The sequence below is a fragment of the Mobula hypostoma genome, chromosome 3 (assembly GCF_963921235.1).
Source record: "Mobula hypostoma chromosome 3, sMobHyp1.1, whole genome shotgun sequence".
NCBI lineage: Eukaryota > Metazoa > Chordata > Chondrichthyes > Myliobatiformes > Myliobatidae > Mobula > Mobula hypostoma.
Window position 1 is genome coordinate 19,656,463 of NC_086099.1, and position 15,892 is coordinate 19,672,354.

The 15,892-nt window shown below is 43.9% G+C and overlaps 3 protein-coding genes across 7 annotated transcripts in view; 2 read left to right on the top strand and 1 right to left on the bottom strand.

Annotated features, from left to right (window-relative positions):
- Positions 1-11,631, bottom strand: part of tpgs2 (tubulin polyglutamylase complex subunit 2) — a 40,384-nt gene extending 28,753 nt beyond the window's left edge. For both annotated transcript variants that reach the window (XM_063042063.1, XM_063042062.1), the window contains exon 1: positions 11,396-11,631. In XM_063042063.1, the coding sequence (XP_062898133.1) occupies positions 11,396-11,468 (73 nt within the window). In that variant the 5' untranslated portion in view covers positions 11,469-11,631. The remainder of the gene's footprint in view (positions 1-11,395) is intronic.
- Positions 1-15,892, top strand: part of nol6 (nucleolar protein 6 (RNA-associated)) — a 342,540-nt gene that overhangs the window by 290,015 nt on the left and 36,633 nt on the right. The window lies entirely within an intron of this gene.
- kiaa1328 (KIAA1328 ortholog) overlaps positions 11,741-15,892 on the top strand; it is a 150,149-nt gene continuing 145,997 nt past the window's right edge. The window contains exons 1-2 of one of the 4 annotated variants that reach the window (XM_063042770.1): positions 11,744-11,799; positions 13,063-13,110. Coding sequence is in view for 1 of the 4 variants with exons in the window: in XM_063042767.1 (XP_062898837.1) it covers positions 11,779-11,827; positions 13,075-13,110 (85 nt within the window). In the remaining 3 variants the exon portion in view is untranslated. Of the gene's footprint in view, positions 11,844-13,062; positions 13,111-15,892 lie in introns of all 4 variants that reach the window. The other 3 variants (XM_063042767.1, XM_063042769.1, XM_063042771.1) reach the window with 3 other exon arrangements.

Here is a 15,892-nt window from a genome sequence, read left to right on the forward strand (position 1 = left end):
ACAGGAAGCAAAGAGTGGGAATAAACGGGACCTTTTCAGAATGGCAGGCGGTGACTAGTGGGGTTCCGCAAGGCTCAGTGCTGGGACCCCAGTTGTTTACAATATATATTAATGACTTGGATGAGGGAATTAAATGCAGCATCTCCAAGTTTGCGGATGACACAAAGCTGGGTGGCAGTGTTAGCAGTGAGGAGGATGCTAAGAGGATGCAGGGTGACTTGGATAGGTTGGGTGAGTGGGCAAACTCATGGCAGATGCAATTTAATGTGGATAAATGTGAAGTTATCCACTTTGGTGGCAAAAATAGGAAAACAGATTATTATCTGAATGGTGGCCGATTAGGAAAAGGGGAGGTGCAACGAGACCTGGGTGTCATTATACACCAGTCATTGAAAGTGGGCAGCAGGTACAGCAGGCGGTGAAAAAGGCGAACGGTATGCTGGCATTTATAGCGAGAGGATTCAAGTACAGGTGCAGGGAGGTACTACTGCAGTTGTACAAGGCCTTGGTGAGACCACACCTGGAGTATTGTGTGCAGTTTTGGTCCCCTAATCTGAGGAAAGACATCTTTGCCATAGAGGGAGTACAAAGAAGGTTCACCAGATTGATTCCTGGGATGGCAGGTCTTTCATATGAAGAAAGACTGGATGAACTGGGCTTGTACTCGTTGGAATTTAGAAGATTGAGGGGGGATCTGATTGAAACGTATAAGATCCTAAAGGGATTGGACAGGCTAGATGCGGGAAGATTGTTCCCGATGTTGGGGAGGTCTAGAACGAGGGGTCACAGTTTGAGGATAGAGGGGAAGCCTTTTAGGACCGAGGTTAGGAAAAACTTCTTCACACAGAGAGTGGTGAATCTGTGGAATTCTCTGCCACAGCAAACTGTTGAGGCCAGTTCATTAGCTATGTTTAAAAGGAAGTTAGATATGGCCCTTGTGGCTACAGGGGTCAGGGGGTATGGAGGGAAGGCTGGGTTCTGAGTTGGATGATCAGCCATGATCATAATAAATGGCGGTGCAGGCTCGAAGGGCCGAATGGCCTACTCCTGCACCTATTTTCTATGTTTCTATGTTTCTATGTTAATAATGGACTCCAACATCTCCTCAACCACTGAGGTCAGCAAACTAGCCTATGATTTCCATTCTACTGCCTCCCTCCTTTTCTAAAGAGTGGAGAGACATTTGCCATTTTCCTGTCCACTGGAACCATGCCAAAATCTAGTGATTACTGAAAGATTATCAATGCCTTCACAATCTCTTCAGCTATCTCTCTGAGAAACCTGGGTGTGGTCCATCTGATCCAGGTGACTTTATCTACCTTCAACCTTTTAGCTTCCCAAGCACCTTCTCCTTAATAATAACAACTTCAATCACTCCTGCCTCCTGACACTCTTGCATTTCTGGCACACTGCTAGAGTCTTCCACAACGAAGACTAATGCAAAATACTCATTAAGTTCATTCACCATTTCTTTGTCCCTTATTACTACATCTTCAGCATAATTTTCCAGCAGTTCAATAGCCACTCTCGCCTCTCTTTTACTCTTTGCATACCTCAAAAAAAACTTTTGGTATCTTTTTTTATATTATTGACCGACTTAACTTCACATTTTATCTTTTCTTTCCTTATGACTTTTTAGTTGCCTTATGTTGGTTTTTCATAAGTGTGGGCACGTGGCCAAGTGGCTAAGGCATTGGACTAGCTACCTGAAGGTCGTGAGTTCGAGCCCCAGCTGAGGGAACGTGTTGTGTCCTTGAGCAAGGCACTTAATCACACATTGCTTTGCGACGACACTGGTGCCAAGCTGTATGGGTCCTAATGCCCTTCCCTTGGACAACATTGGTGTCGTGGAGAGGGGAGACTTGCAGCATGGGCAACTGCTGGTCTTCCATACAACCTTGCCCAGGCCTGCACCCTGGAGAGTGAAGACCATGGCGCAGATCCATGGTCTTGCAGGACTAACAGATGTTGGTTTTTAAAAGCTTCCCAATTCCACAAAATTTTGTTATATTTAATGCCCCATCTTTTGCTTTAACACTGCCTTTACTTCCCTTATCAACCATGAGTTGCATCATCCTCACTTTAGAATAGTTCTTTGCAATATATCTAGCCTGCACTTTCCAAATTGCTTCCATTAACTATAGCCATTGTTGTTCTACTGTCATTCTTGATAGTGTCCCCAATCAACTTCGGCCAGCCTCTGTAATTCCTTTTACTTCACTGTAATATTGATACATGAGACTTTAGCTTCTCCCTCTCAACTGCAGAGTAAATTCTATCACATTATGATTACTGCCTCCTAAGGGTTCCTTTACCTAAAGCTCCTTAATAAAATCTGGTTCATTACATAACACCCAATCCCATGTTACACTTCAACTCATCCCACTGACTGCAATTCTGTCCTATCATCAACCTGCCCTTCCTCGCAGTTACACTACACACTGTATCCACTTGTATACCAACTGCCCTATTCTCAGCCCCATCACTCCAGTTCCCACCCCACTACCAAAACAGTTTAAACTCTCCCCACCACCTCTAGCAAACCTGACTGCAAGGACATTTATCCCCCTTGGGTTCATGTGTAACCTATCCTTCTCGTGCAGGTCATACCTTCCCCAGAAGAGATCCCAAAGACCTCAGCCACACAGTCATCTGCCAAATCACCTGATTCTTATCCTCACTGGTGTGTGGCACACAAAGCAATCTAGAAATTACTACCCTGAAGGTCTTGCTTTTCAGCTTACTACATAACTCCTTATATTCTCTCTTCAGGACCTTTTCTCTTTTCCTTGATACCAATACATAGCATGACTTCCAGCTGTTCACCCTCCCCCTTTGGAATGCCGTGGACCTGATCCGAACATCCCTATCCCAAGCACCTGGGAGGCAACATACCATCTGGGTGTCTCTTTCACATCCAAACAATGCTGTCCACTTTGCTTCTCTAACTGTGGAATCTCTTGTCACAACTGCATTCCTCTTCTGGGCCACAGAGCCGGACTCAGTGCAGAGACCTGACCGCTGTGTCTTTCCTCGGCCTGGTCGTTCTCCCCCAACAGTATCCAAAGCGGTGTACCTGTTCGTGAGGGAGGGTACTCTGCACTGGCTGCTCATCCCCATTTCCCCTCCTGATGATCAGTTGTGCCCTGCTTCCTAGGGGTAACCACCACCCTGTATGTCCTGTCAATCAACCTCTCAGCCTCCAGAATGATCCGGAGTTCATCCTGTTCCAGCTCCAAGTCCTAAACACAGTCTGAAAGCTGCAGCTGGATGCACCTTTACAGGCACAGGCATCAGGGACACTGCAGGTCTGCTGCCTTCTTACAAACCACAAGAGCAGAATTCCACTACCCTGCCAGAGATTCCCACTTCTCTAACTGTGCAACAAGAAAGAAAAGAAAATTAAATGAAAAAAAATCTGACTGCACCCTCTGCCTTTTCTCATCAAAGCCTGAGCTCCCCAATCTAAAGCTGGCCAACTCACACAATGTCACTCTGCTTAAACCTGACTTCTTTTTATTAGCCCTTGCCAAGTGTCTAATTACAGACAAACCAACATCTCCTCGGAAAATGATCATGAGTTGTATCCACTACCCATCTTGCAAGATTTGTTTACGGAACTGGCTGTTATCAATATTTTAGTGGGTTAACCCTATCTCAAATCATTGTGGAGCACAATGTAGATTCAGGAAATACAGCTACCTGACCATTAATATTAAACATGTTCTGTACTTACACTGTAAAGCATACAACACAGATTGTCTTTGGATCCACCTTATCCACGCCAACCATCAAGAAATAGAAACACAGGAAACCTACAGCACAATACATGTCCTTTGGCCCACAATACAGTGCCAAATGGACTTACTTTAGAAATTACCTAGGGTTACCCATAGCCCTCTATTTTTCTAAACTCCATGAACCTACAGCGGCATGCAAAAGTTTGGGCACCCCCGGTCAAAATTTCTGTTACTCATAATCATACTTTATTGATCCCGGGGGAAATTGGTTTTCGTTACAGTTGCACCATAAATCATAAATAGTAATAGAACCATAAATAGTTAAATAGTGATATGTAAGTTATGCCAGTAAATTATGAAATAAGTCCAGGAACAGCCTATTGGCTCAGGGTGTCTGACCCTCCAAGGGAGGAGTTGTAAAGTTTGATGGCCACAGGCAGGAATGACTTCCTATGACACTCTGTGCTGCATTTCGGAGGAATGAGTCTCTGGCTGAATGTACTCCTGTGCCCAACCAGTACATTATGTAGTGGATGGGAGACTTTGACCAAGATGGCATGCAACTTGGACAGCATCCTCTTTTCAGACACCACCGTGAGAGAGTCCAGTTCCATCCCCACAACATCACTGGCCTTACGAATGAGTTTGTTGATTCTGTTGGTGTCTGCTACCCTCAGCCTGCTGCCCCAGCACACAACAGCAAACATGATAGCACTGGCCACCATAGACTCGTAGAACATCCTCAGCATTGTCCGGCAGATGTTAAAGGACCTCAGTCTCCTCAGGAAATAGAGACGGCTCTGACCCTTCTTGTAGACAGCCTCAGTGTTCTTTGACCAGTCCAGTTTATTGTCAATTCATATCCCCAGGTATTTGTAATCATCCACCATGTCCACACTGACCCCTGGATGGAAACAGGGGTCACCGGTACCTTAGCTCTCCTCAGGTCTACCACCAGCTCCTTAGTCTTTTTCACATTAAGCTGCAAATAATTCTGCTCACACCATGTGACAAAGTTTCCTACCGTAGCCCTGTACTCAGCCTCATCTCCCTTGCTGATGCATCCAGCTATGGCAGAGTCATCAGAAAACTTCTGAAGATGACAAGACTCTGTGCAGTAGTTGAAGTCCGAGGTGTAAATGGTGAAGAGAAAGGGAGACAAGACAGTCCCCTGTGGAGCCCCAGTGCTGCTGATCACTCTGTCGGACACACAGTGTTGCAAGCACACGTAGTGTGGTCTGCCAGTCAGGTAATCAAGAATCCATGATACCAGGGAAGCATCCACCTGCATCGCTGTCAGCTTCTCCCCCAGCAGAGCAGGGCAGATGGTATTGAACGCACTGGAGAAGTCAAAAAACATGACCCTCACAGTGCTCACAGTACTATGAATAGCTAAGCAAGTAAAAGATGACCTGATTTCCAAAAGGCAAAAAGTTAAAGATGACACATTTCTTTAATATTTTAAGCAAGAAAACTTTATTTCCATCTTTTACAGTTTCAAAATAAAAAAGGAAAAGGGCCTGAAGCAAAAGTTTGGGCACCCTGCATGGTCAGTACTTAGTAACACCCCCTTTGGCAAGTATCCCAGCTTGTAAACACTTTTTGTAGCCAGCTAAGAGTCTTTCAATTCTTCTTTGGGGGATTTTCACCCATTCTTCCTTGCAAAAGGCTTCTAGTGCTGTGAGATCCTTGGGCCGTCTTGCATGCACTGCTCTTTTGAGGTCTATCCACAGATTTTCAATGATGTTTAGGTTGGGGGACTGTGAGGGCCATGGCAAAACCTTCAGCTCTTGAGGTAGTCCATTGTGTATTTTGAGGTGTGTTTAGGATCATTGTCCTGTTGCAGAAGCCATCCTCTTTTCATCGTCAGCTTTTTTAGATGGTGTGATGTTTACTTCCAGAATTTGCTGGTATTTAATTGAATTCATTCTTCCCTCTACCAGTGAAATGTTCCCTGTGCCACTGGCTGCAACACAAGCCCAAAGCATGATCGATCCACCCCCGTGCTTAACAGCTGGAGAGGTGTTCTTTTCATGAAATTCTGCACCCTTTTTTCTCCAAACATACCTTTGCTTATTACGGCCAAAAAGTTCTATTTTAACTTCATCAGTCCCCAGGACTTGTTTCCAAAATGCATCAGGCTTGCTTAGATGTTCCTTTGCAAACTTCTGACGCTGTATTTTGTGGTGAGGACGCAGGAAAGGTTTTCTTCTGATGACTCTTCCATGAAGGTCATATTTGTGCAGGTGTCACTGCACAGTAGAACAGGGCACCACCACTCAAGAGTCTGCTAAATCTTCCTGAAGGTCTTTTGCAGTCAAACGGGGGTTTGGTTTGCCTTTCTAGTAATCCTATGAGCAGTTCTCTCGGAAAGTTTTCTTGGTCTTCCAGACCTCAAGTTGACCTCCACCGTTCCTGTTAACTGCCATTTCTTAATTACATTATAAACTGAGGAAACGGCTACCTGAAAACACTTTGCTATCTTCTTATAGCCTTATGCTGCTTTGTGGGCATCATTTATTTTAATTTTCAGAGTGCTAGGCAGCTGCTCAGAGGAGCCCATGGCTGCTGATTGTTGGGACAATGGTTTGAGGAGTCAGGGTACTTATAAAGCTTTGAAATTTGCATCACCTGTCCTTTCCTAATGATGACAGTGAACAAGCCATAGCCCTAACAAGCTAATTAAGGTCTGAGACCTTGATAAAAGTTAGCTGAGAGCTCAAATCTCTTGAGGTGCCCAAACTTTTGCATGGAGCTCCTTTCCTTTTTTTCCACTCTAAAATTGTACAAAACAAAAATAATACATTAATCTTGCTTAAAATGTTGAAAAGAATGTTTCATCTTTAAATTTACGACTTTTGGAGATCAGTTCACTTTCTACTCACTTAACTAGTCACAGTAATAGAAATTTTGACTAGGGGAGCCCAAACTTTTGCATGCCACTGTATCCAGGAGTCTCTTAAAAGACCCTGTCACTTGCCTCCACCACCGTTGCTGGCAGCCAATTCCATGCACTCACTACTCTCGACATAAAAAACTTACCCTGACATCGCCTGTGTACTTACTTCCAACACCTTAAAACTGTGCCTCTCGTGTTAGCCATTTCTGCCTGGGAAAAAGCCTCTGACTATCCACACGATCAATGCCTCTCATCATCTTATACACGTCTATCAGGTCACCTCTCATCCTCCGCTGCTCCAAGGAGAAAAGGCCGAGTTTACTCAACCTATTCTCATAAGGCATGCTCCCCAATCCAGGCAACATCCTTGTAAACCTCCTCTGCACTCTTTCTATAGTTTCTACATCCTTCCTGTAGTGAGGTGACCAGAACTGAGTGCAGTACTCCAAGTGGGGTCTGACCAGGGTCCTACATAGCTGCATAATTAGTCTTACCATTAACACTATATTCTGCCATCATATTTGACCTACCAAAATGAACTACCTCACACTTATCTGGGTTGAACTCCATTCGCCACTTGTCATCCCAGTTTTGCATTCTATCAATGTCCCGCTGTAACCTCTGACAGCCCTCCACATTATCCACAATACCCCCAACCTTTGTGTCATCAGCAAATTTACTAACCCATCCCTCCACTTCCTCATCCAGGTCATTGATAAAATTCATGAACAGAAGGGGTCCCAGAACAGTTCCCTGAGGCACACCACTGGTCACTGACCTCCATGCAGAATATGACCCCTCTTTGCCTTCTGTGAGCAAGCTAATTCTGAATCCAGAAAGCAAGGCCCCCTTGGATCCCATGCCTCCTTACTTCCTCAATAAGCCTTTCATGGAGTACCTTATCAAAGGCCTTGCTGAAATCCATATGCACTACATCCATTGCTCTACCTTCATTAATGTGTTTAGTCACATCTTCAAAAAATTCAATCAGGCTAGTAAGGCACTACCTGCCTTTGACAAAGCCATGCTGACTATTTCTAACCATATTATGCCTCTCCAAATGTTCATAAATCCTGCCTCTCAGGATCTTTTCCATCAACTTACCAACCGCTGAAGTAAGACCCACTGGTCTATAATTTCCTGGGCTACCTCTACTCCCTTTCTTGAATAAGGGAACAACATCTGCAACCCTCCAATCCTCCGGAACCTCTCCTGTCCCCATTGGTGATGCAAAGATCATCGCCAGAGGCTCAACAATCTCCTCGCTTGCCTCCCACAGAAGCCTGGGGTACATCTCATCCAGTCTTATCCAACTTGATGCTTTCCAAAAGCTCCAGCACATCCTCTTTCTTAATGTCCATATGCTCAAGCTTTTCAATTGGCTGCAAGTCACCCCTACAGTTGCCAAGATCCTTTTCCATAATGAATACCTTGCTTCAGTATTCATGAAGTACTTCTGCTATCTCCTCCGGTTCCATACACACTTTTCCATTGTAACACTTAATTGGTCCTATTCTCTCATGTCTTATCCTCTTGCTCTTTACATACTTGTGGAATGCCTTGGGGTTTTCCTTAATCCTGCTTGCCAAGGCTTTCTCATGGCCCCTTCTGGCTCTCCCAATTTCATTCTTAAACTCCTTCCTGCTAGCCTTATAATCTTCTAGATCTCTATCATTACCTAGCTTTTTGAACCTTTTGTAAGCTTTTCTTTTCTTCTTGAAAAGATTTTCAACAGCCTTTGTATACAACGGTTCCTGTACCTTACCGTCCTTTCCCTGTCTCATTGGAACATACCTATGCAGAACTCCACACAAATATCCCCTGAACATTTGCCACAGTTCTGCCGTACATTTCCCTGAGAACACTGTTCCCAATTTATGCTTCCAAGTTCCTGCCTGATAGCTTCATATTTCCCCTTACTCAAATTAAACGCTCTCCGAACTTGTCGGTTCCTATTTCTCTCCAATGCTATGGTAAAGTAGATAGAATTGTGATCACTATCTCCAAAATCGTCTCTCACTGAGAGACCTGATACCTAACCAGGTTCATTTCCCAATACCAGATCAAGTACAGCCTCTCCTCTTGTAGGCTTATCTACATATTGTGTCAGGAAACCTTCCTGAACACATCTAACAAACTCCACCCCATCTAAACCCCTTGCTCTAGGGAGAGGTCCATCAATACTTGGGAAATTAAGATCTCCCACCACAACAACCCTGTTATTATTACACCTTTCCAGAATCTGTCTCCCTATCTGCTCCTCAATGTCCCTGTTACTATTGGGTGGTCTATAAATAAGTCCTGGTAGAGTTATTGACTCCTTCCTGTTCCTAACTTTCACCCACAGAGACTCAGTAGACAATCCCTCCATGACTTCCTTCTTTTCTGCAGCCGTGACACTATCTCTGATCAGCAGTGCCATGCCCCTACCTCTTTTGCCTCCCTCTCTGTCCTTTCTGAAACATCTGAAGCCTGGCACTTGAAGTAACCATTCCTGCTCCTGAGTCATTCCAGTCTCTGTAATGGCCACAACATCATAGCTCCAAGTACTGATCCACGCTCTGAACTCATCTGCTTTGTTCATGATGCTTCTTGCATTAAAAAAGACACATCTCAAGCCATCGGTCTAAGCATATCCCTTCTCTATCACCTGCCTATCCTCCCTCTCACACTGCCTACAAGCTTTCTTTATTTGTGAGCCAACAACCCCTACCTCCATCTCCATCTCCCCAGCAATTCTAGTTTAACTCTCCCCAATAGCCTTAGCAAACCTCCCTGCCCGGATATTGGTTCCCCCTTGGATTCAAGTGCAACCCATCCTTTTTGTACAGGTCACGGCTGCCCCAAAAGAGGTCCCAATGATCAGGAAACCTGAATCCCTGCCCCCTACTCCAATCTCTCAGCCACGCATTCATCCTCCACCTCACTCTATTCCTATACTCACTGTCTCGTGGCACAGGCAGAAATCCTGAGATTACTACCTTTGAGGTCCTGCTTCTCAACTTCCTTCCTAACTCCCTGTAGTCTGTTTTCAGGACCTCCTCCCTTTTCCTACCTAGGTCGTTGGTACCAATACGTACCACAACCTCTAGCTGATCATCTTCCCACTTCAGGATAAATGGACGCGATCAGAAACATCCCAGACCCTGGCACCTGGGAGGCAAACAACCATCCACATTTCTTTTCTGCATCCACAGAATCGCCTGTCTGACCCCCTAACTATAGAGTCCCCTTCACTGCTGCCTTCTTCCTTTCCCTATCCTTCTGAGCCACAGGGCCAGACTGTGTGCCAGAGGTGCAGCCACTGTTGCTTCCCCTAGGTAGGCCATCCCCCCCGCCACAGTACTCAAACAGGAGTACTTATTATTAAGGGGGAGAGCCACAGGGGTACTCTCTAGTATCTGACCATTGCCCTTCCCTCTCCTGACTGTTACCAACTTAACTGTCTCTTGAGGCCCCGGTGCAATTACTTGCCTATAGCTCCTCTCTATCATCATCATCAGATGCCGTGCCCAGTTTGAGCTTTGACTGCAATGGCCCACACACTCCTGTTTCAGGTCAAGTTCTCTGGCTGCTGTCTCCATCACCATTTGTCTTCATCTTCCTCTTGCTTTCTTCCCTTCAATCTTTCCCATAATTACCGTGCATTCTAACTCCTCTTTGCTAATCACATGTCCAATGAAGTTACGTTGCCTTTTCATGATCTCATACATTATTTCTCTTTTTGTGTTTGCTGTTCATGACATCTTCGTTAGATATTCATTTCATCCATGATATTCTTTGCATCCTCCTCAAAAACCACATCTCTGCTGCTTCAATTTGTTTCCCTCCTCATGCCTTATCACCTCATTTTCCCTGACCAGACGAAGATCATCGAGCTGCAGCTCCAGTTCCCTAAGGAGTGGCAGCTCAATGTACCTGGTGCAGATGTGGCCTTCTGGGAGGCTGGGAGTCTCCTGGACTTCCCACATTTGACACCCGGTACAGAACACCGGCCTCACAGACATACCTCCTGTCTCTATTTCTCACAGGCAACCTATCTCCTTTCGACCCGTTAAGCCAAAGCCCTCCTAATCTGTCTACCTTAAGCTGTCTTCTTTTTAAACTCGCTGAATGACCTGAAGGGTGTTTGCCTGAAATGTTGACTGATTATTCATTTTGGTAGATGGTGCCTGACCTGCTAAGCTCCTCCAGCATTTTGTACATTGCTCTGGATTTCCAGCATCTGCAAATTCTCATTATTATCCCAATGATCAATGATTATTTCATTGATTCTATTGTGTTTCGTTATACCAACTGCAAATGTTCACAAGAAAATAAATACCAATTTAGTACATGGTGACATACATATACTTTGAAAATAAATTTACATTGAACTTTGAACTTTCCACAGATGCAGCCTGCCTTCTTGCAGTAAAATATGTCACAATATATGAGAATGGAGGAATAGAACACATTATGCTGATGTATCCTGAAGATAATGTACAGAAATCCACAATACATTTTATGAGAAGAGGACTACTAAGGTAGGACATATTGCTTATACTTAATATTTTCAGCATCCACATTAAAAAATCTTCACATCAATTTATTGCCTAAATAAAGAGCAGTAAAGAAACTACAGGTGCTGAGGAGTGGCTCCCTAGGTTTTTTTTCAGACCGTCTTAACATTTATCATTGGAGCCCAGTTTCTTCCCGCCGGTGAGCCCGGTTCACCTGCTATTTTCCATGGTAACCATAACCATCCAGCACTCACCCAGTATCTTGGTTACACCTAACGTCAACCGGTCCATCAAGCCCTTCGTATCCATCACTTTATCGTCTTCCATTCTGTTCTGGGGTTCTTTTTCAAAACACTAGCTCTCCGTGAGCACACATAAACGTGGCCAAAACAAAAAAGATTATAACGTAAACTTTCACATAAACCGCAAACCTTTCCAACCTCCTTATCCAAAGCCCACTCCACCAGGGCGCTGTAAATGCATGCGTCAGTCCCACAGCACTATGGGAAATGTAGTTTCTCTCGCCCGGGATGCAATGTGCACGGACGGCAGAGCTTTTTCCGCCGTGACGTTCCCCGGCGGAAAGGGCGTGCTGACTGCGACGGGCGGTGCAGGTTGGGAGTGGCGGTTGTTTAAGATGGCGAGATCTGGGAATCTGGTGAGTGAAGCTTTTTGGAGTAAAGATCGTATCCTTTTGGTGAGGTAGAGTATTACTCAGTTATTCCACTCCCCGCAATAAAAGACTTAAGTATGGGGTTTGCAAGTCAACTGTCAGTCTATAATGTCTCTAATTTGTTAATTGGTACTTGGAATTTTGTTAACTTTCTAACCCTTCCCTCTTCAGGGCACATTACTGTTGTAGGTAAATATACTTAGACTTTTAGGGTTATCATACTTTGGGCGTGTTTTGAATGTAGTGTCATTATTGCCTTCTTAATATAAAACAATTTGGAAAAAAACAAACTCAGCGATTTTGTTCAAAAGGAACCACTGATGCTAAAATCCCATCTGTGGCTAGTCGATCATTTTGCTTATGTTTAAGAAAAGGTAATTTGTAAATTATATTTTAGTATCAGTTATGGGAAGTTTAGATGTGGCTCGATGCCGAAGAGTTTATCATGCATTGTAAACAACGTAGTCCAGTGTAGTCCTTTGAGTTTACTTTGGGAAATTCATTGTTTATTATATCAAAAATTTGTTTTCATTTTCCGATGTTGCAAGTTTGTGTTTTTGTTTTTTTTTCCCGTTGCTTATTACTGTCACCATTTGTACTTACTAAATATAGTTTTGATTGGACAGTTATGGCAGGGCTTTGATCCAGCAACTGGGGATTTTCTTTTTTTTTTACTTTTTCACCAGTCCAGTATGGTACCTAACTTGTAGGGAAACTTGAAAATAGTGATATTCCCGTGCGTCCATTGTCCTTGAGTGGTAGAGTTTGTATGTTTATGGGACTGTTGTTTAGATTTTCCCATTGCCCAGCACTGGTTTGCTCCTCCTTGAGGGCTTTTAAATGGCTTGTTTGAAATCCACGAATTCTTGAATATACCATCATGGTGACATGACTTACACAATGTGGATTTAATATATTAAAAAAAACAAGCACTTCAGAAGATATTGCTCAAGATGATTAAGCTGCAATACCAAGAGAGAGTGTGGCTAATGATCTTTAAGGTTTTTGTGTTGTGCTTTCTAATGCTCGACAAGTCCTATAATAAAAAATTTCAATTTTACTGAGAATAGCTGGCCAGAAAATGGGCTTTGCTCTCTGCCTTCAATATGGGCTGTTTCTAGGTATAAAAATGTGTTTGAAAACTCTTTGATATTGTTTTGTAATAATTGAATTATGAATGATATGTTGGAGTCTTTGACTGTATCAAATGCCTATACTGTGCCTAGCATGCCTTGTTTTCTTTGACAGAATTGTATCTAGCTTCAGATGAAGAACAATCTGTAGTGGTTGTACCAGGTATGCCTTGGGAAAATATTTTGTGGTTTAAATATGTTCTATAAATTGATATTTAATCATTCTCCAACATGTTTGATCCATATTGCACCCCCAAAGTCTACAAAATTTGTGTGAAAGTAAACACAATAATATTAAATATTTGTTTATTCAGCCTTAGTAAATGAAATGGTTAATACATGTATGAGAATAATCTATTGCATTTTACTTTTGGATTGTGACATCTTTATGCTTTGCAAGTAGCATCTATTGTAAATCTTATTAATATTAGTATCCAGTGACTTCTGTTTAGCCTAATTTCTGTCTTTCATAATTTAAAAAGTCTTTTATTTTGCTTAAGTGATGTCTTCTACTTCAGTCGTGGATCTTTCTAACATTTACTTACAGAATGAATTATTATTGATATTGCATTTTAGCTGTTCCAAAGTACAATAAAAACTTAGGTTTTCAGCTCAGCTCACCTCAGTGGTTGTTGCTGGTGCCTTCAATCATGCCTACATAAAAACAGTCCTGCCAAACTTCTACCAGCAGGTCAACTCCTCAATCAGAGGAGAGAATATATTAGACCTGATTTATACCAATGTTCACTAGCCTCCAATGCTGACCTCTGCCACCACCTTGGACAATCAGACCATTTATCTATTTTGCTAATCCCTGCGTACAGACCACTGGTTAAATGAGTCAAACCAGTATACAGGAAGATCAGGATTTGGCCTTAAGGTTCCACCTCCGTGTTGTAGGACTGTTTTGAAAGCACGGACCAGAGCATATTCAAGGAGGCAGCTACCGACGATCATCACATCAGCATTGATGAATATGTGGAAGCCTTAGAAAGGGTGCAGAGGAGATTTACAAGGATGTTGCCTGGATTGGGGAGCATGCCTTATGAGAATAGGTTGAGTGAACTCGGCCTTTTCTTCTTGGAGCGACGGAGGATGAGAGGTGACCTGATAGAGGTGTATAAGATGATGAGAGGCATTGATCGTGTGGATAGTCAGAGACTTTTTCCCAGGGCTGAAATGGTTGCCGCAAGAGGGCACAGGTTTAAGGTGCTGGGGAGTAGGTACAGAGGAGATGTCAGGGGGAAGTTTTTTACTCAGAGTGGTGAGTACGTGGAATGGGCAGCCGGCAACAGTGGTGGAGGTGGATACGATAGAGTCTTTTAAGAGACTTTTGGACAGGTACATGGAGCTTAGTAAAATAGAGGGCTATAGGTAAGCCTAGTAATTTCTAAGGTAGGGACATGTTCGGCACAACTCTGTGGGCCGAAGGGCCTGTATTGTGCTGTAGGTTTTCAATGTTTCTATGTGGGATCAGTGACTGGCTACATAGGAAAATGTTTTGAGGACTTTACCGTGATTAATGCATGAGATCATGAAAAGGCAATGTAACTTCATTGGACATGTGATTAGGAAAGAGGAGTTAGAATGCGCGGTAATTATGGGAAAGATTGAAGGGAAGAAAGCAAGAGGAAGACAAAGACAAATGATGATGGAGACAGCAGCCAGAGAACTGGAAATGAATACCAATGAATTGATCCACTTGACCCAAAACAGGGGCGTGTAGGCCATGGCAGTCCAAGCTCAAACTGGGCATGGCACCTGATGGTGATGACGCCTGTTATTAAACACTGCACTGCCAGAGGGCAAACCAGAAACCATGGAGAAGTTCATCCACTGCTTGGGGATCAGGATGCTGCCTTTGGAACGGGCTTTAGGACGACTGTAAGGTCAGCAAGAGCCGCACTCTGTGTCATCAGGAAGGCAAACGAGTGCACTCAGAAATTTCCCAGCCACTTTTGTGACACCGGGGGCATTTGGCGGTTGTGGCAAGGTATACAAACCATATCAGATTACAAGTCCATCCTGCACATCAACAACAGTGACGCATCCTTTCCTGTTAGGCTGAATGCCTACTGTGGACGATGTGACACAGCGAGTGACGGAAAGCCCTCTCTCCCCCTGGGGAACAGGAACCCTGTCTGGCCGCAACTGGAGTGAAGAGGATACTATCCGGGGTAAGCCCACGCAAAGCGGTGGGGCTGGACAATATATCTGGTTGGGTGCTGAGGGATTGTGGGCTCCAGCTGACAGTGGTCTTAATGGACATCTTTAACATTTGTTTGCAACTGTCCACTATCCCTGTAGGCAGCCACCATCATTCCAGTGCCCAAGAAAACAATGGTAACTGGCCTAAATGATCACAGCCCAAAAGCACTGACATCAATAATAATGAAGTGCTTTGAGTGGCTGGTAGTGGATCTGTATAAAATCTCACTACCCAGCTACATTATGTCTGCTGTTCAAACTGGTCTGCCGATGATGCCTTACCTCAGCCCTCCACTCCTTCCTGTCCCACCTAGAAAACAATGCCTCTTGTGCTAGGTTTTTGCTCATCAGCTTGGTGTTTAACACAATCATCCCTCAGAAGCTGGTGGGCAAACTGTCTTTGCTGGGACTCAACCTCCCTGTAACTGGATCTTGGATTTCTTGACAGAATGACCCCAGTCACTCTGAGTTAGCAGCAATATCTCAAGATTTGTGAGTGCTAGGTGGGGTGGGGGGGCAGGTTAAACTAGAGTTGCAGGGGGTTAGGAACCAAAGTGCAAGAACAGTTAGTGGAGATGTTGTGGAGACATGTTGTTAAGACCTTAGACAAAGTCAGGAATCAAAAGACTCAGCTTAGTGCGACTAATGTTCTGAGCTGCATTTATTTTAATACAATAACAATAAGTACTGTTGGAAAGGCACATGAGGTCAGAGAATGGATCATCACCTGGAATTAT